Raw genomic sequence first — 20,106 nt, 5'->3', positions numbered from 1 at the left:
GCCGGCAGCGCGGCGCTGACTCAGGCGGGCGGCAGGCGGCGCCTTTAAATGTGCCGGGCCCGGCCGCTCCGCCTCAGGTGCCGCCGCCGCTCCGCTCTGCCCGCCCGCCCGCCGGCCGCCTCCCCCGCCGCGCACCGCGCCTGCGCCGCCCGGCGCGCCCGCTCCGCTCCGCAAAGCTTTGTCCGGGCCCGGCCGAGCGAGCGGCGGCTCCCGCCGAGCGACCCCGGCGCCGCGACCCCGGCCCCGCCAGCGCTCACAGCCGGGGGCGCGGGCGGCCCTTAAGGTGGATCGCGCTTAAGGTGGAGCGCTGCCGTGAGGCGGACCGGGCGTTAAGGTGGATCGCGCTTAAGGTGGACTCTCAGCGAAGCCGCGCCTGCCGGCGGGGGGGCCGGGGCTCGGCATGGGGAGCCCCGCCTGAAGCGGGGCCCGAGGAGCCGCGCCGGCCCGGCCCGAGGAGGAGATGGGGGAGGCCCGCCGCTGAGGAGCCAGCTTCGCCCCGGCTGCTGACAATGCCCGGCTCCCGGCCGCTCGGCAGGAAGAGGCAGCCCATGGACGAGGGCGAGGTGGGCAGCGCAGCCCGGCGCGGAGCTGCCGGGGCCGGCGGGAGCGGGGCTGCTCCGGCTCCCGACCGCTCCGGGGGGGGCGGTGGCGGGAGGTGCCCCCCATCGTGTTTGGATTGGGAGAGGTTTAATTTTCTTTAAAGGCAGCTCCTTCATCACCGCCATCCTCCTCCTCCTCGTCCCTTTGCAGCTCTGAAGCCGTCCCGGCCGCAGCCTCCCCGCCGGCCCCCGGGACCCCCCGGCGCAGCGCCATGGAGACGGTGGGAAAGTTTGAGTTCAGCAGGAAGGACCTGATCGGGCACGGAGCCTTCGCCGTTGTCTTCAAAGGCAGGCACAAAGAGGTGAGAATCCCTGCTTCTTATGCCCCCCCCCTCTGCTTTTCATTTATTTATTTATTTCCTGCTCTGTGCCGAGCTGGGGGCGGCGCGCCCCGGTCACCGCATCCCCGCGGGTTGCGGCGGCTGTTGCCAGCCTGGGCATCACCCCGGGCTCGGGATGTTTATTGTTATTTATTATTGTTCTTCTTGGAGTTTCTTCCAAGCAGACGTGTGTCCCGGCAAGGAGCCGGGCAGGTGGCTTCACCTTGGGGCTGGGAGGCCGTCAGCTGCCTGTGGGGTGCCCACAGATCCACCCAAAACCCGTCCTCACCCCCAATACAAGGGAGAAAAAAATCCTCACACGCTATCTATAAAAGGAACTCTTTCGTTTGTTTGGGTTTTTTTTCTTTCTTTTTTTTTTTTTTTTTTTTTTTTTTTGTGTGTGTGTACACGTTTGTGAGGTCTTCTCCTTCCCCACTTAATTTTTCCAGGAGGAGAAGTCTCTTACTGGTAAATAAAAGGAAACCAATCCGGCAGTGGATTTTCCATCATTAGTGCTCGGGATAAGCCACGGCTCCCACAGTGCATTTATTTCTAGTGATTAAATAAGAGGATAATCATTGTATAAAGTAGTAACAAAAACCTAAACCTTGGGCTTTTTTCTCCTTGGGCTGACAAGCATAATTCTGGAAAGGGCAAGTCTGAACAAGTAAGGGGAAGGCATTAGGATGTGAAGTGAGAGGCCTTTACCGGCGCTGTGACACTTCTTTCTGTAGTATTTATACTCTGTTAAGAGGCTGCTTATCCTAATGTGAATGAATGGTGAAATTTACATTTGTTTGTGTTACTTACGGACTGTTTCAGAAACCTGAGCTGGAAGTAGCTGTGAAATGTATTAACAAGAAGAACCTTGCAAAATCACAAACACTGCTGGGCAAGGAAATAAAAATTCTTAAGGTAAAGGCAGACTGACTTCTTTTCTTCAGTCTTTGTTCTGTATGCCCTTTGTTGCTCCTAGCTTATGGTATTTATTTTTATTTTTCTAGGAATTGAAACATGAAAACATTGTTGCCTTGTATGACTTCCAGGTAAATACACTCTGTTATGTCAAAGCATTCTATACTTGGGGAAGGTTGAATGGAGTTTGTGAAATTTCAGTTTTTACAAATGTTTGTATTCAGATGTGTACTGGGGTTGGGGGGAAGCCTTCTGATAAGTTGGGGAAAGATAAGCAAACAGCAGATCATGTGTTAGTTGTTGGCTGGACCACCCAACTCATGTGCCGTTGGGAGTTGGGGTGGGAGTTTCTGCTACAGGATGTTACACAGTGAAATGCAGTGTGGTGAATATGTCTGTGCTGGAAGCTTTTAAGTTCTCAAAATGTTAGAATTTAAATTAACCCTAGTTATTTCTGGCATGCCCACGTTTTTATTTTCTTTCTCTGGTTTAGATCCCCTTCCTGAGAATTTCTTTTTCCTAAGCCATGTGAAAATAGTGCAAGCATGACTTTGTAGCATATGATTGCCTTCACCTCCAGAGGATTTTAATTTGCATTTTTTCTGTTGTCTCTGCGGTCGTCACTAAGTGTTAAAAATCGCAGCAGACATTTTTCCCTTAGAGTCAGCCCTGAATATCTAATCTAGAGGGGCTAAAACCGATCTGCTGCGGAACGCAGATCATCTAATGAATTTTAATTTTTTTTTTTTTTTCCCGCCTTTGATTATTTAATCCTGCTTGGTAACGGGGCAGGTTTTCCTTGCCATTCGTGAATGTTTTTTAGAAAAAGATGTAAAAAAAAAAGAAAAAGATGTGAAGGCAGCACTGGAAGGGCAGTGCTGTGGATGAGGGGCTGTGGTGCAGGGCGAGTGACCGCCGGCCGATGCGCCGGACCCCCGGCTGGCCCTGGCGGGGCTTATCGCCGGTGTCCTGCCCTGTCGCCGCTATCACGTGTCCCGCAGGCCGCCGTGTTTGTTGACATTCCTCCTTCTCCCGTGGATTGGCTCCGGTGGCCTCCACGTCAGCCCGGACGGTGAGTCCCGGCCCCGGCTCGGCGGTGCTTGCTGGGTGCTGTAGTCCGCCGCTGTCGCCCCGTGTCGCGACACTCCCGGCGCTGCGACAGCCCCGGCTTCCCTCCCTGCCGGAGCGGGGGGCTCTGCAGGGCTGCCTTGGAGAGCGGTTAATGCCTGGCGTTGTTTTGGCCAGAGGGGGATGTCGGGCTGCTCGGAAATCTTTGGATAGCTGTGCTTTGCTCCTGAGCCAGCTTTCAGAGCCGATCCGGCGAAGCAGTGCCTGCCTTTGGGCTGAGGAGTGCTGCAGAGTAGCTGGGAAAGCTTCCTGTGGGCACAGGCCACTTGAGGCATTAGATCTCACGTTGGTTTTCTTTCATTCTCTGTACCTTCCTAATTTGCTTAATAACTTCTCACTTGAGAGCGTGAATGGCTGCTCCTGCACTTTATAGTTTGTGTTTGTATGAAGCATTTATGCTGCTGCGTTTGCTTTCTGAGATCTTTCAAAACTTGTGTTGGATTCCTCTCCCTGCTTCAAATTGCTGCTGAGTAGGAAGCGACTCAAAGGCATTTTCTGCAAAAGGAGCAATTTCATCACTGTTAAAATTATAGAAATGGGGTTTTCTCCTTTTGTGTTGAGCTTTATTAAATTCTGTGTTTAGCAGTGTAGTCTGGTGAGATTTTAGCAAGAAACTATGTAAGATACCACAAAACAGGAACTTGAGAATGGTCCAGGGCTCAAGGCATGCCCAGGTTTGTGCTTAGTTACCAGCTTTATCACAGAGTCCTTGTTTGACCTAGGTAATTTGATTTCTCAGAGAAAATGAGATTATTTAGGGGGCATTGGGTGTGGACTCCTCTGGTGTGAGGTGATCTATTACCAGACGGTCTGTTGCAGTTAACCCACATATGTTGTGTGTGTAGTGTGTCTGAATGTTTGACCTTGCTCTGTGTCTGCTTAGGGGATGTGTGAGAGTAAATTATCTGCAAAGGTAGAAGTGCAGGTGTGTGGAAGGCTGCCTTCTGCCCACCTTTCCTTACTTTGTGGAAAAGACTGCTGCTTACTCACGTTGCTCCCCTGATACCAGATAAGTAGCTTCATTCATAGCTACATATGTATTTATCCTCAAAAATATCATATTTGCAGTTAATTAAATCCTTTCTTGTAGGCTTTCTAAAAAAGTAGATGTTTATTCTTGTATTACAACACAGAGCAAAAGGGAAAAAATACTTCCTGCGAAACTTATTGTTGCCCTGTAGCTTTGTCTGTCATTGCATTTTGTGTCCTCCCTTCCTCTGCACTGCCTGTCAACAGTGACTCTTACTGGTGTATTTCTTTCACAAGGAAATGGTTGCCAAAACCACAGTGGCTGTAAGCGAGTTGATTACACCCAATGATGCTTTCATTTGCATTTTCCTGGTTAAAAACTCATGTTAGCCAGACGTCTCACAACATGAGATTTTTAGTGTAAGGCTAGATTTGCTCCGGACAAACACTTGCAGTACTGACATTTAGTACCGACAAGCAGCTCTCACCCTGGCACCCTTAATTTATACTTCAAATCTGGGAAAATTGCTGTGTTCCTTCTCATTTCACAGATCTTCGTGATATTGGTTCATAAATAATGACAAAATAAGAAACTTCCTAGGAATAAAAGATTCTGATGAATGTTTAATGGGTAAAAGTGCAGTGACTAGACTTCTATAGATCCCCTTGCTGGAGTCCTTAGAACAGCATCAGTACATGAGAATGGCTCACAAAATGAAATATACATATTCCATTATTATGTGCTCATGTATTAATGAGAGGTGCTGCTAATAGTTTAGGAGCCTAATGCAAGAACCCCTGCTCAAAACCAGAATAAATCTTACTGTGTCACATTTCTAGAAGTGCTGTCTATTTAGTGTCTGTGTGGAGTTGTGGTGTGGGTTTTTCCTAGGCACAGGAGGTGTTTGGCAGACAGTAAAAGCTGTATTCCACCATGTGTGGGGTGTTTTAGTTGCTACTGAGCACTACCTGACCCCTTATCTGGCTGGCAGAGGGGCTGGAGCTGGGGTCCCCAGTCTTCAGCAGTCAAAGGGAGTAGAGTGGTCCAGAGGGAATATCTGGGTACCAGAAATGCTTTTACTCTGAGGACAGCCAAATGAGCCCTTGTTCCTTAAGCTGGAAATTAGTATCAGCAAATGATGGTTTCTACCAAAGGAGGACTTGCTATGGAAATAAAGTTTCTTGGAAAACTGGTCTCCGTGACTCTGAGGGCCAGCTCAACTCTTTATGCTCATTGACAGGGAATGCTTAGCACACGTGGTCTGGTGTGTGGGGCTTGCTTTGGTTTCCTTTGTGTCTCAGGACATTAAATCTGTGATCAGAGATCACTGATTAGCTAAGGAGATTCCATGGTAGGAGGAAGGGAACTCTTGTACTTGTCAGATGCTGGGAGCACTGTGTGCCAGAAGACTTCCAGCACTTGGAAGAAGTTCCTACATATGTAGCTAAGATCTTTGGGCAGTGGGAGATTCTGGGTGTTTTTGCCTCCCTGTTCTGTGCCAGCTGCCCCAGGTTGAATAGGTTTCAGCTGAAGATTTCATATGTGGCTGTGTTGGTGCTAGGGCAGAAAATCTGCTGAATCTGGACATGTCATGCTTTGGATATTAGAAAGCATTTTCCTGCATCAAATAAGAAGGATTATTTTACTGAGAGATTTTCCCTGGTTGCATGCTATGAGCTGAACTTGCTTTTTAAGGCAGCCCTAGCTATGACTGTGCTTGAGTGGATATCAGGTGATTTTGGTGTTAGATTTTTTTCCTCAATTTCTGCACGGGTGGGATGGACTGGTTGCAGCCACACAGCTGTTAATGTCACACTGTGCTGTGATGTTTCTGGCTCGGCCTATGTTACCTGAGGGTCTGCTTTCTACAGTTTGGTGACAGGTTGGCTTATTATACTCACCAGTTTGGGATGAGCTGAGACAAATGCTTTACTCAGTCATCTGGTACAGACTCACTAAAAATATTTCTGCAGCGATGACTGTATCACCTGGAGACAAAGAACACAGAGTTCTTGCAGTGCAGTTTTTTCTTGTGCACGTGGATTAAGGCATGGGTGGCAGAACAAACACTCCTCAGGTTAGTGATCAGTCAGCCTGGGCTGGTCTTGAGAGCCAGGTAATAACAGCCTTGTTGTGTTGCTGTGTAGAAAGTCTTTGTGATCAATAGAGCTGTGGCTGCTGGGCTGTGATGTGCTGTGCTGGCTGCACCATCACCCTTTTTCTGACACAGAGCCTTTAGATGCTACTCTGCATCTTGTGTACGTGCCTCCTGCTGTCCCCCAGGACCCCTGGAGCTCCATGGGCAGCAGTGTCCTTCTGTGTGCCCTCCAGCAGTGCTCACCTCTGCTGCAGCACTGCGCTGATGAGCGTGATGCCGGGTGAATCAGTGCTGCTGCAGTGTCACCTCACGCCTCGCCACCCCTTGTGCCACCTCATGCAGGATCTTCTGTTCTCCAGGCACTGCTGTTTACATGCCCTGTCTCGGGAGATGGGGCTCCACTGAGGCACTTGGAATGACTCAAGAGGCACTCTGTGTCTGGGAGATTGCTCTCCCGAGGTCAGGCTGCCTGCTTAAATCCTGTTTTAATTCCATCCCCTGGCGAAGCTGGCGGGTTGCCTGGTGAGTGGGTGTAAAGTGCAGCTCTCTGAACTGCCAAGCAATCCTCTTTCTGTTTGTGCTGCGGACAAGAATGGGGTGCCTGCTATCCTGCTCTGTCAGCATCCTCGCATCTGTTGAAGGGAATCACTCTTACTGAAGATTGGATCTGGCTTAATTTAGAGCTAGAAGGGGAAAGGACGAAAACACAGCCACCCTCTACCAGTAGTTTTGTAGGGAAATGCTTGAGAGTTTAGTGGACCAGAATGGCCGTGTTCGTGGAGAGTTGAGAGTTCTGTAGTGTTGAACTTTAATTTAATGCTGGCTTCCCCAGCCAAGTATCCCACTGTGCAGGTCGCAGAAACATCCAGCAAATGTTGACCACTAAATATAGACCTCAGTCATGGGCTTTTTTTAGAGGGAGTTGTCTTGCCACATTTCTGAAATTATGATCACTGTTTTACTCATGCTGTGTGTAAAGCACATACCTGTGTTCCTCTCACATGATTAAGGTGTCATGGAAGAGCCTGCGACGTGGTGGTTAATGGCCTCCAAAGCTCCCATGGAAGGTGGCATTACTCAGACTATGACAGATTCAGGAATGTTTCCCAGGAGTAATCGGAAACTGGAAGGCTGTTGTGTTCACAGTTTGATAGCAAAGCTCTGGTGGCTGCTGTTTGTGCTGCTGCTCTTGAAGCTCCACCAGTGTTTCCACCATGATAATTTCCACTGTGTAAATCCTTGTGATGACTGACCACATTTTGAGAGAGCAAAGCAAGGAGGTGAAGATTTGGATGATGGATGGAAAGAGGTGTCTCCTAATCAGTGGCTGGGTGGGATTAAACTCGTGGGAAAAACACTGTTTGAATTTATTTCAAATATTTATAGGCTCCAACCAAAGCGTAATTAAAAGATTTAATTTTGCGACTGGACTGAACTTGCCACTAAACTGTGAAACTGCAATAAACCTGTGTGTCTCTAAAGCTCATTTTAGTGCTCAATCTTGTGTAGAGAATTGAGTGTACAGTTCACTTTTATGTGTCTTCCCTTCTCCTCTCTCTTTCCTGCCTGTTGATACCAACTGAAAAGCTTTGCACAGACCAGGAAGCAGAGGGTTGGTGCTCGTTGTAGGAATCCAAGCTGGATGACTCTGGTTTGCTTTGGCAAAACACCCAGAGAAGTGGCTGTGGGTCTTCCATGAGGCAAACTGCCTCGCTCCCAGAAGTGAGATACAGTGGGAATGAGAAGCTAAACACGGGGTGGTCAGCTGAGGTGGTGATCTTTGCAAAGGCAAGGAGAGGTTTTTGGTTTGGTTTTGTTTTCAGAATAAGTATATATGGTTTTGCTTGATTTTTTTGTTGTCTGGCTGATTTTTTTTTTCTTGCTGTTACTTATGTTCATGTAGCAGTAGCAAATGGCAAATTTGGTGGAAAATGACGATGCTTGATGTGATCTTCCAAGGCAATATTTCTCAGGTGCAGACCTAAATATTGCTTAAGAGAAAGCATCTTAATTGTCTTCAGATGTTACATTTCCTGTCTGAGAAATGTAATAACAAATGTTCACAGCAGAATCCAGGGACGAGCCCTGCCCATGGATAGCTTTGGAACCTCTGCTATGCTTATTGTATAGCAAAGAAGCACTTTAATTGTGCATTGTCTCCTGCTTTATAATGTACAGACCTTTAATACTACCGTGAGCATAGAGATGCTGTCAAAATGCAAAGTGAGGATATCAGAGCTGCATTTGTTTACTAAGCAAGGTTGTTTCAAGGGGGGCCGATAGAAATGAATCAAATTGTGCATCACTGGTTGCTTAGGGCAATAATGTTCAGTCTGGCTGCAGGAGCACCTGGCTTGTCTCCTAGCATCAGAATAACAGGAGGAATTAGGTCAGCTGAGCTGGCATAGTAGGGATCAACCAGACAGTGTGGTTCCAGTGGGGGGGAATGAAAGATGCATAATTTTAAGTCATTAGAGATCCTATTTAGCAAAGCATCTTACAAACCTCCAGGAAGGGGGAGACTCCCAGCCAGCTCTGTGTGCTGTGGTGGCCTGGGGTGTTGAGAGCTGCTGCTGTGCTGGGCCCAGGGAGTGGTGGCAGGCAGGGCTGGGAGGCAGCCCAGGGGCTGTGGGGTGGGCTCTGCACGTCCCCGTGGGTGCTGTGTCACCTCACCCTGCACACACCCCAGTCACTGGGAGACTCTGCATTTGCATTTGATGCTCTTTTCATTTGGTTTGCAATCGTAGCCAGCATACTAAATGTGTTAGGAAGTGCTCATTTCTCTGTATAAATAGTGCAGGTTTGATCTCGTGTTTCTCTGGCTTCCAGTAACTGTGGATTTTTTTTTCCCTTCTGAAATTAAGACTGTTCTTATTTGAAAGAAAACTCATGCTTCTTTCCTTTTACCACTTGTTTACACACCTTTGTGGTAACAAGTGTGTTTTTCTTAAATCTTCTGAATGAAGTATGAAATAAATGGATGGAAAAGAGAAGACTTGCAAAGGCCAGACGCTCTTGTAGCTGCCATAGAAATCCCTGGGAGGTTGGACTTCTAATTTTCAGAGTTGCTTAAAAAAAAAAAAAAAAACAACAACAACAACAAAACCCCAGGAAAATCCCAAACCAAAACAACTCTTACAGAGTATCAGAGTGTGTTTGGTATATGAAAAACCAAGCAATTCCCAACTTTATCCATGGGACTACATTAATCAAACTAAAACCAAGCCTTGGGACTGAGTCACTTTGCTTGTATTTGTACATATCTCAAGAAGTTAATGTGTCTCAATTAGTGTGATTAAAACTGAAATATTCACCTCAACCCTTTGCCCTCCCCCCAGTACCCCTGCTCATTGGGCAGGCTCATAAAATGCAGCTTTGAGGTATGCGAGGATTTAATTCCAGTACATGTGACTGAGCTTAAGATAATGGGGAATTCAACCTTAAATGTTCAGTTTATAGTATGCCTGTGATGCAGGAAGGAGATGAGGAGTAAATACGGAAAAGCAAATTGGATTTGATTATTTTTGTCACTGTTGTTAGAATTCTAAGGTTTCCTCTCTTGACAGCATTAACATAATGCATTGCCATTTGCACAGGAGCTTGCTTTTGTTTGAAAAAACTTCTAGATATTATTCTGCCTGTTGGTAAAGGGGTAGCTACTTCCTTGCACCCCATGTCAGAAAGTCCAAACTTTTCAGGATTCTGCTGCTCTTTTTCCCCCACATTCTCTTACCTTTGCTGCAGCTGCTGCAGACAGATGTGGCCTGCGTTCAGTGTCTTTGAGCAGTGGTGTCTCTCCAGGAGCTGGCTGGGGGGGCCCAGAGATGCTGTATGAGCAGCAAGTGTTACCCCCAGAGCAGCGTGACTGCTGTGAGAAGGAATTGCTTCTCAGTGTTCCAGCAGCACAAGTCTTAATTTGCTCTGATGTGCATGTTCTTGGTCTAGCCTCGAAGCTCTCTGACCTGTGAAACCCAGCACTTTGTTTCAGTACCCTATTAGGAGGTCAATCCCGTACTCTGGTTTCTGCGGTTAGGCTCGGTGGCGGCTCCAGCTGTGACTTGCTGTGGTGTGCTGCCCTGTAGTGTAGTGTGTAGAGGCCCTGTCTGCCTGCAGAGGAGAGTCAGGTTTTTCTGTCTGAGCTCTCTGCAAGTGTGTTGGGTCTCAGTGCTTTGTTTGAGGCCAGCAGTGAATTTGTGAAGCCCAGCAGAGAGCTGTGACCAGCCCTGCTGCTGTTGCTGCCAGGAGGGACAGGTGGGCTGAAGGAACCTGTTGGAAGCTCATGTCCGATGGGAAGGGGTGGTGGAGTTTCTTTAGGTCACTTGAAGGCTGAGCTGCCTCACCAGCAGTGATCCCATCTGGCTGTGGTGGTATGAGCTGCCTGGAAAAGAGCAACTCCACGGGCATGACGTGGTCCTGTTTGTTTTCTAATGTCATGCAAGCCGACTTTAGAACTGTTGCCAGGGGGATGGGAAATAGTCTCCCTCCCTTCCTGAAGCCTGTGTAGTACCAGAGAATGGTTTTCCTGCTGTTTTTAATCTGCCCTGGAGTACAACCTGTCCTGAAACAGCTCATCTGTTTTACAGTGGAGAGTAAGGTCGTGCCTGGGATGGGGCAATGGGCAGTGCTGACCCTTGGCATCACTGTTCTTCCAGTTCTACAAAAATCTGCCTGCTGCAAGGCCACCCATAAACCATTTTTGTGCTGCAGGGCCTCCCTGCTGCTTGCTCTACATCTTGGCAGGTTGGCAGGTCAGAAGGAAGCAGAATGGCCAATTGTGGACAGAAGTTTGTGAGCCTTGCCACGTCTTGCTTCTGATGCTTACTCCATGGGGTGTACATTAAGAAATTAGAAGCCCTCATTATTTTGGAAAGTGACAGATGTGCTGACTCTGGAAATAACACTTCCCAGTCAGTAGCAGTAGGTTTTAGCTTTCTTCATCCAAGTTAATTGTCTCCTGATTTAGAAGCCTGCTCAAAATATTCTTGAGTTCCTTATTGGTGATGTTCAGGAGGAGTGAGGATGATAACCGGGGCCAGAGAACAGAAACACAAGAGGCTCTGAGACCTGTTTTTCTTTTCACTTGGGGTCAAAAGGCATGTGAATATCTTCTGGCTATTTGCTTTAGATCAGCTTTCCAAATGATGATAGGTTCTCCCATACTTCTGATTGATGTTGCCATTGTCCCTTATCTTGCTTCCGTTCCAATAGTTGCATCAGAAGATAATCCTTGCATATCATGGCAGTTTTCCTTTCCCTTTTCAGAGGCTAGCCTGCTCAAGCCAAGATGTGAGCCACGGTGAAACACTACTAAGAGATTTTACTTTTTTGGAAAGTTTTTTCCCCCTCTCTTGAGAACAGTGGGTTTGTTTTTCCCAAACCCAGTCAGCTTGGGAGCACCTGTCTGAGCTAGGGACTTTCCAGGTGCCATTGGCCTGAGAATTGGCTTCTGTAAAGCAAAATTGTGTTTGTTTGGACTGTGTTTGTGACTCCAGTGCCACTGTCAGAAAGCAATGACTGGAGACCACAGGTCAGAAGGGCACCGACTCCATGAGATACTGCTGAAAAAACCAGGAGGGTGTGGTGTGCAGTGTTTCTGCTGCAATGAGTGGGGGAAACAGCAAAGGAAAAAGAAATGGAAAAGCTTAGCTTTTAGTTCGTGTTGAGTTATCTTCCACTGTCAGACCCTCAGCTTTATGTTATGCTTCTGTTGTGTTGGTGCAGTTGGTTAAGTCCTGGCCCTGCTTAGAGAGATCTGTGTGCCGCAAAATTATCTTTGCTTGGCAGCATCTCTGGGTGCTGTTGGAGAGGTAGTGTTGAGCAGCTCGTGATAGATATCTCCTGAGAGGCACAAACCCTCTGCCATCACAGGGATGCCAGCAAACACCCAGGAGAGTAATAAAACTGGTCTTTGAGTGCTTATGGCTCCTCTACTGTAGGCAACAGGAGCCTTGTCAGCCCCACAGTACTCAGCACATGGGTGTAACCCTGGAGCTACCTTCATCTTCAGTGTTCCTCCTGCATCCCCCAGTTGCCCTAGAAAAGAGACCTTGTGTGAGGCAGAAGTCATTCTTTGCTGGTTTTGCCCCAGAGTCTACTACAGCACTGGTCTCACACAGCTTGGTGAGAACACTGCACTGCTGAGAGAATCTTGGAGTGTTGTGTAATCACATTTCCACTTTTTTCCGTTCCTGAGCACCTTTCTAAACTTGGTGGCAGGCTGAGTGCAGGGGTAGAGTGCAGAGGAGGATTTTTCTGAGGAAAATTCCTCTCTCAGACTTTTTAAGCCGTGGTAGGAGGATGACTAACTGTGGGTACACCCAGACATTTCCCTTTGGACACACCTAAACACACTCTTTCCAAGAAGAGGATCATGCCACCTTCCATTATGGGTGGAGAGAAAATTTAAAGGGAGACAGGACTTGTAAGTCTTAATGTCCATAAAGCCATGTCTCCTGGTGTCACAGTGAGGAATTTTAACAGAGCACAGTCTTGGGGTGATCTGTGGTGTGTTGCTAAATGAGGTTTCTTCATTTCTTTGTCCTTCATCAGCAGATGTGTGTTATTTGTAGACAGCAGAGGCTGTTGCCTATTTTTACACTCAATTAAATTGTAACTTCATCGCTGGGGCCTCTGCTGCAAGAACAAGTCAGGCAATGATCCAGACTGATTAATTATCAGCTTAATGCCTTTGGCAGAGGCGTTTTGCTGCTATTGTGGGGCATGGTCAGGGTACTGCTGCCCTTTGTGATGACAGGAAAAGTTAGGGGTTGTGTGTGCTATTCCCTTCATTGAACTTGTTTAGTGACAGGATTAGGCTTGGCTCTATGGACTGGCACATGTGAATAAGAGGTCCAGAGGAAATTAGCTGTAACACTTCTTGAACATAAGCCTCTGCAAAAATACAGCAAACTGTAATACTTTTCTTGATGTGGAAATGAGTGGGTTGGGCAGTTTGCTTTGGTTTTCAGAGAAACTGGTAGCTTGCAAAATTTGGCTTGCAGTATTTTTTTTCCTTGTTTTCTTAATGAAAAGATCATAAATATAGTGGAAGGATAAAAATGGACGAGAAGTAGTTTCTGCTGCTGAATCAGCTTGAGAGAAGTCCATCAGCCTGTTTGAGAACCTAGAAGTCTCTTTAGACAGCTGAGTCTATTTTAACCACAGTAAGCTCTACTGGCTTTTTCCAAACATGAGTTAGCTTCTTGGACCGTTCTTGAAATAGAAGTTTAGTTTTGTTGGCAAAATTCTACAGATCTCTTTCTCATAAGTGGATCTTGAAATGCTGAAGCTGCTAACGTGCAGGTTTGTTCTCCTTGCTACAGGCATCTATGGTCTGAAAATACCCTTGCTAGATGTTCCTCTGCTGCTGTGGGTGCAACAGGGAGGCCAGTTCTGCCTGGTGAGGTTGAATTTTCAGAGGCTGCTGTTGTCAGTGGTGGTTGAGGAGCCATCAGCTTCTCTCCTCGAAGCCTTTCAGGCATTGCCCTCTTATCACACCAACACAGAGTGAAGAGATAAAACCACCAACCATCAAGGTCATGTTGTTGTTGGGAAAGTCAAGCAGAGCATCTCCCTTGCCTGTGCAGGTTCTTGTTTAACCCTGGTCACTGCACACACTGGCTGCCAAAAATCAATGACTTCCTTGGTGATGTTTGTTTGCAGAGTCTTTAAATAATATAGAGTGGAAAAACAACCAAACTGCAGAGTGTACATTAGCTGTTGGCTAATAAGATATGACAAATATCTTCTGGACTTGGTTTGTGTATGATCTGGTTCCTCTTCATTTTCTATATAGGTAATAATATACTGAGCTTCCCCAAACCCTGCTGGCACTATCCATATTAAAGTGCAGAGTTACTGAGCTGCAGTGTTCACAGCACGTTTAGCCAAGAAGTGTCTATGGAAACTTTCTGTGGCAGTTACGAGCTTGGTCTGGGCTGCAAAAATGACTTCTGACACTTCCTGTGTACCCAGCAGTTGCCTTGCAGTGGGTTCCCTGAGCAGCTGCATTGTACTTCTGGTGTATGTTGTATCTTCTGGTACGTCTGGGGCTGGAATTCCTGTAGAAGTGAAAGTCCTGGGTGTCTTTTATCACCTTGGCTAGGACAGCAGGAGCTGGTGGGCTTTGAGGATCCTGAGGATTCTCCCTCAGTTCTTTGTCATGTGCAAAGCTTGTGATGATGCTTGGGGTTTTCTTCTTGCACTGCTTCCCTGGGCTGCTGCTTTTAACCACAGACTGGTTTCCCACTTCATCCAATGTGTGTAGGAAATTGGATGACTTAATGTGTGCTGCTTTCAAACGCAGAGGTTGAAAAACAAAGCCTGTTGAAAGAAGTGTTTGTCATGCAAGGAAGTGCAACAAACACTTTCTTGAAGTATCACAGAAAATTGCTTTTTGAACGAATGAACGAGGGGACTTCTAAAAGGTCAGCTGGGCTTGGCAGTGAGAACAGCTGTAGGAATCGAGGGTGGCCCTGGTGGACACTTGAGCCCCTCTAGGGAAGGTGGCCAGTTCCTCTGCAGCTGTGGCTGAGTCTCTCAAATCACAGATAATTCATCTTCCTCCTCTCTCTCTCTCTCTCTCTTCCTCCAGCCAGTCTTCAGCAAACATCTGGAAACCCAGATTTCACGTTATGAGGTTAAAAGAGGATAGAAGAGAAAGTGAGAGGTGCTGAGAACTCGGCATTGATAACAGCAGGGAATTTGGTACAGCTTGATGGGAGGCAGAGTCCTGTGGACAGAGCAGGGTGAAAGGGCTGAGAGCAGACAGTGGAGATGGCTTGGAAACTAAACAGCTGCCAGGGTGGAGGCTGGGGGTTTTGAAATGGTTTGGGTCAGTAGAGGAATCAGGTGCACGTGTGTCTAAACAGTCTGTGAATAAAGTCATGCCTGTTGTGGCTCTGTGGTGCTGTGTTTTTGTGGGACACATCTCCGTGCTATCCTGTGCTAGTACTATGGATGTAGGCACATTTCCCAAGGGCTGGGGAGAGGCAGGAGGTGAACTCCCAAGATGGTAAGAGCATCACAGCGCAGCACCTGTAGTGAGCTTAGGAAGATGAGCATTTGGCCTGGACTTTGCTGGGGTTGACCCCTGTTAGAACCCACAAAGCTTTAGCCACCTGATAATGGCACTGTTAAGACATGTAGAAAATACAGTTGGCAAGTGTTAGCTTTTTGTCTGAGATGTTTCCTGTTTGCTCTCTAATGGAGGGTGAGTCTCTTGGGCATTTTTCAGCCACGGGGTTGAATTGCAGGTCCCGAAGTTGTGCTGCTCTTATCTTTCTGTTCAGCCTAGTGCTGCTCATGTGGGCACAGCTGCTATAAAGGGCCAAGTTAAATGTGGAAATGATTAAGGCTCTAAGATAACAGTGTGCCAGCATCTGTGTTGCGTGCCACTGTTAATCCCTGGAGCCCAAAAGGACATGGAGATCCAAGCCACAACACGGGAGATCAGCTTGGTTAAACAGATGCAGTCTCACAAACCAATAATACACTGAAATACCTGGTATTTTCAAAGCAAGCAGTCTTCCAGGAATTAACCTATAATGTTTTTACCCTTTCTTCAGTCTGACTCATAGCAGAGAACAGATTATCTATTTAGAAGGTAATACAACAATTAAATGTCTGAAATAATTCAGTGCATAAAACCCTTATTTTTCCATTTTCTATTTCCCCAGGAACTGGCAAACTCTGTCTACTTGGTTATGGAGGTAAGTGTGTCTTTTTCTTTATTTTTTTAAACCTCCTTTCCCTCCCTCTTTCTCTTTTGTTATTTTTTAAACTCATTTTAAGCAGACTAGCATGTTTTATAAGTGGTGCTTTCTGCTGGCAGTCTCACCTGTGAGGCTTTGTTAATCTAATCTGCAGCTCAGGCCTTGGAGAGTGTGGGTGCAGAGCAGCCCAGGGATTTTTCATCTTGCTGCTCTCAGAAGGTCGTGCAGGCACAGGCTTAAGCAGTCAGACACTGAACCTCAGGGGTCAGATGGGTGCCACGGGGGAGTGTGTGTTGCAGGCACACAGCAGAGAGAATGTTCTGGACACAGATTAGCTGCAGAGCCTCTCAATGTTTCCCTTCCTCTGCAGTTCTCACTTGGAGCTTTGTTGACTTTTCTTAATGGTGTGGAACTCTGATGTGAGGAGTTTCAGTTTTCAGCTGTGTCCACTCCCAGGCTTTCCTCAAACAGCTTTCTGATGGTGTCTTCAGTGGTGACCCCTCTGCTTTGTTCTGGTTTTGCCTTTTCTCTGATGTGCTTGAACATGGATGTGCACAAAAGCTGGTTGATGCTGGTGTATCATTATGCAATATAACGTTTAGGGGAAATAGGACAGGAGAGGAACCCAGAGGAATGGGGTTTTTCCTGCCAACTTCTGAATGTGTATTTTGACGTGTGATTATTCATGTTTAAATGCTGTGATAAGCCTGCCATCCTACTGAAGTTTACTGTTTTTCTTTTTAATCTGTGGTTTGCCCTGTATTAACTGAGCTTTTTGTTCTGTTTGCAGTACTGTAATGGTGGTGACCTGGCAGACTACCTTCACAGTAAGTACAGCAGCATGGAGAATACCCTCTGTGAGGTTCACCCTTCATACTCGTTTGAAAACTGAGAAGCCTTGACAATAAAAGCTGGTCTTGTAGTCCTTTCTATGTAGGTCAGTAGTGACTATTGTCAGTTGTTATATATTTTAGTTACAATGGCCTTATAGGTTAAACATATTTCACTGCTCGGGACACAGTTTGTCTTTTCTTGGTGACTGGCAAAAAGCTATTTATACTGAAGCCTTGCTGTTCTGTAGTGTTGGATTAAAATAAGATCCCGAGAGTATATTCTCTAAGTTTACCCCTCAGGTGTTCCCACATCTAGGGCAGAACATATTTCCTGTTTCAGCATATTGAGGATGGCTGTGGTGCAGCCAGTAGTGCAGTGAGGGTGACAAAACCCACTAACTTTGGGGTCTTCTGGAGAGTATAGCACAAATATCTGGGACTGTGGTGCCTTGAAGAACCTTTTGGTGAGACTCAGGGGTGTCTTTGCCATCAAGCCAAATGCTTTGCAGCTCATCCAGCTGTATTGCTGGGACACAGGCAACCCCTCAAGGTATCTTTCAGTGTAGCTCAGGTACAGGATCCTGTCCCTGATTTGTGAAAATCGCCTTGCACCTCGGTACCTAGAACAGGTAGGAGGATGAAATGTTTAACAATATACTTGGCTGCACTCAGACACTTCCCCTTTTTCTTTTTTCTTTTTTTTTTTTTTTTTTTTTTTTGGCCCTGACTGAGTTTTTTCCCCTAAAGTAGCTTTCTGGTTGTTTTGCATGTTAACTGGAAGATTACTAAATGTGAAGAGACAACTTTAATCTCATTTCATGTGTGGCTCTGGGTCATGGTTAAACAAAGTTTGTTCACATTGTTCAAATTAAAAGCTAGTCAGCTGGATAATACTTCAGGCTCCTTATTGAGGTATGTGATGCCTGGAAATGGCAAAAAATGAAGGATTAAAAGATAAATTTACATTTGCCCTACAGCTAGTGTTGGTGTCCCTAGAATGATAATTTGAGGCTTGATGCTAGCATGTCACACTCTTGCTACAGGGTAATGAATTATATTTGTGGACTTGAATTTTCAGAAAGGGTTTGGTACTTGAAGGAAAAAGAATATTCTGTCTTTCATGTGTTTTGTTTTTTTAAAGTGTGGGTGACATAGAAGTGACAGGCATTTTTTTTTTTCTAAATCCAGGTTTAGTGTGCTTTGTCTTGGATATACTTTGCATCTGTTGGGTATTGCTGTGCTCTAAAAGGAGCATCTCTAGTGGTGGCAGAATGCTCTTATGAACACAAGTGGAGGATGGCTTTGTATTTGGTACCTTCTTTTTCTTTCTGAATGCAAATTTTATAAATCAAATACTTTTAAAAATTAGTGAAACTTCAGTTTTACCAGTGCATGGGGTTTGAAAGCTACATTTGTTAGCTTTCATGGGCAAGTGAACCTTGATCTTGAAGCACTGGGCTGTGCACTCTCACTGGCCAGCCTGTGCATGTAAACAAGAAATTATAGAAACTAATGACAGAAACAAGGATTTATAGAAAATCTTCTGGTCTGTACTACTACTTCTGTGTGTACATTGTTGTCTTTTCCCTTCTGCCACCCTCCCCCCCCCCAAAAAAAAACAACCTCAAGAAAAAAATTGAAGCCTGCAATTAGTTAGGCTGTTAATACAGCTCGCTTCCTGGTTAATCAATTGAAATTACTGAGAAAGTTGGTGGCTAGTTTGAGAAAGTGACAATGAATTGTATTTTCCAAATAAAATTCAGTTTCACGCAGTTTGGTTTGTTTGACTGTTACCTGGTGTAAGATTTGATCCTTCTTTGCCTGAGTTCACATGAGAAAGTTAACCTTTAGCTGTTTCTACCAGTAAAATATTTTGGTTTGGCAGCTGTAAAGATTGTTGTGACTGGGAAGTTGGTGCTTAGTTTTATTTTGACTCTTAACAGTTGGGTGCTGGTTGCCAGTGAAGAGAACCCAGCAGGCACCGATCTCCAGAGGACGAGTCAGTAAGGGACTACAGCAAGAAGGTTTAGTTACTCCTCACATCACTGCCAGATCCCAGAGCCTAGATCAGTGTCAGCTTTCTGCATCCCACCACATGCTCCTGTGGGATATCTCCTCTTCCAGCTTCTGCAGGCGCCCAGGGTGCTTTTGACAGGAGTGATTTTTTTCACTGAAAACTCATCTTGGAAAGTTTAGATTTCATCAGCATTTGACTGGTACTCAGGAGGCTCATCTCTGTTGAGTGGTTATTGTGCTGCTTCAGTTATTTTGCTAATTGTGTGATGGTGTTTAATTGCAGCATCTACTTTCCCACTGGCTCCTCAGACATTTGTGCCGGTAGTTCCTGTAACACTTAAACAAGCAGCGCATGCAAATCCCCTGGTTCTCACTGAATGAGTTGCTCATAAGCTTCCAGATCCATTCTGCCCTCTAATTACCGGCGTTAGGCAATGTGGTAATTCCATGTTGAGTCCAAAGGCACTCTAATTCTCCTTGTCTTCATGACTGGAGGACGTGCACAGGTGCACGTTGCAGTGCGCTGTGTGCGTCTGGCTGGGTTCTGGTGTTGGGCAGCCCCATCCATCCCTGTGATACCACCCAAGGCTGTGCGTGTTCTGCTCAGCACAGCTGCTGTGGTGGTGGTGGTGGTGTCCTTTAGTGGCACAATGCGGTTTCCCTTCTGGGAGATCTCTAGATGTTGCTTTCACTGGAGGCCGTCATGTATTGAGCTGAGAGTGGCAGGCCTCTGCTGTCTGTGGTAGAGCTGTGGGAAGTGTTACAGAAGTGACCTGCTTCTGTACAGGAATAACTGGAATTCTGTGTCCTCAGGTACTCAGGAGGTCAGAGCAGGGTGGTCTGAAATTCCTTCTTAAATTCTGTGAGTTGGCATTGGCACAGGCCGTCACGGACACTTCATAAGAGCATACTTGTGACTTTCCTTAAAGCTGTCATTTTCGTATCATATGAGGGAATTTCTTGGTTTGACCATGACACATCCAGGGAACTTTGATCTTTCTAGTCCATCCCAAGTGGTGCAAGGGTTCCTGTTGCAAACCAGAAGTGTGAAGCATTGCTCTGTAGCTTTTCTCCCTCTACAGCCAGGTAATTAAGAAGGTCTAATCCTCTCACAGATATATCTGGAATAAGTCTTCTGATTTGTACAGGAGATTCACAGCAGTGTCACTGACCATGCCCTGCATGGGTAAAGGGGGGAGGTACAAACCAGGCCCCAAACAAGTCAGCTTGGTCTCAGACTTCAGTGTGACTTGGATTGGGCCCATGTTAGAGACACTTGTGACACGTGTGGGTAAGAGGAGATGTTCTTTTTCCTAAATAACTTCTCCAAAATGGTGTTGTAATACAACGTCAGTGGGTGTACTCCAGTACATCTACTCTTGGATTAGCTGACAAGGATGTTTACTGCAGTTTACCTGGCAGCCTCTTGCAGGTTGAACTTCTCAGAACAGGCTGACCAGGGCACTTCTTAGGTGGCTTCATCTTTTTTTCCTCTGCCTCTAGAGCTTAAGGCA

General features: G+C 46.4%; 1 protein-coding gene across 2 annotated transcripts in view; it reads left to right on the top strand.

Moving 5' to 3' along the window:
• Positions 1–433: 433 nt before the first annotated feature.
• Positions 434–20,106, top strand: part of ULK1 (unc-51 like autophagy activating kinase 1) — a 76,099-nt gene continuing 56,426 nt past the window's right edge. Inside the window, exons 1-6 of one of the 2 annotated variants that reach the window (XM_066200177.1) lie at positions 434–563; positions 704–901; positions 1,742–1,834; positions 1,924–1,965; positions 15,708–15,740; positions 16,534–16,570. In XM_066200177.1, the coding sequence (XP_066056274.1) occupies positions 510–563; positions 704–901; positions 1,742–1,834; positions 1,924–1,965; positions 15,708–15,740; positions 16,534–16,570 (457 nt within the window). In that variant the 5' untranslated portion in view covers positions 434–509. The remainder of the gene's footprint in view (positions 564–703; positions 902–1,741; positions 1,835–1,923; positions 1,966–15,707; positions 15,741–16,533; positions 16,571–20,106) is intronic. The other variant, XM_066200176.1, reaches the window with a different exon arrangement.

This window comes from Chamaea fasciata, unplaced genomic scaffold (genome assembly GCF_029207755.1).
Source record: "Chamaea fasciata isolate MVZ Bird 193981 ecotype frontalis unplaced genomic scaffold, bChaFas1.0.hap1 SCAF_18, whole genome shotgun sequence".
Classification (NCBI taxonomy): Eukaryota; Metazoa; Chordata; class Aves; order Passeriformes; family Sylviidae; genus Chamaea; species Chamaea fasciata.
This window is presented reverse-complemented; position numbering and strand designations above follow the sequence as displayed.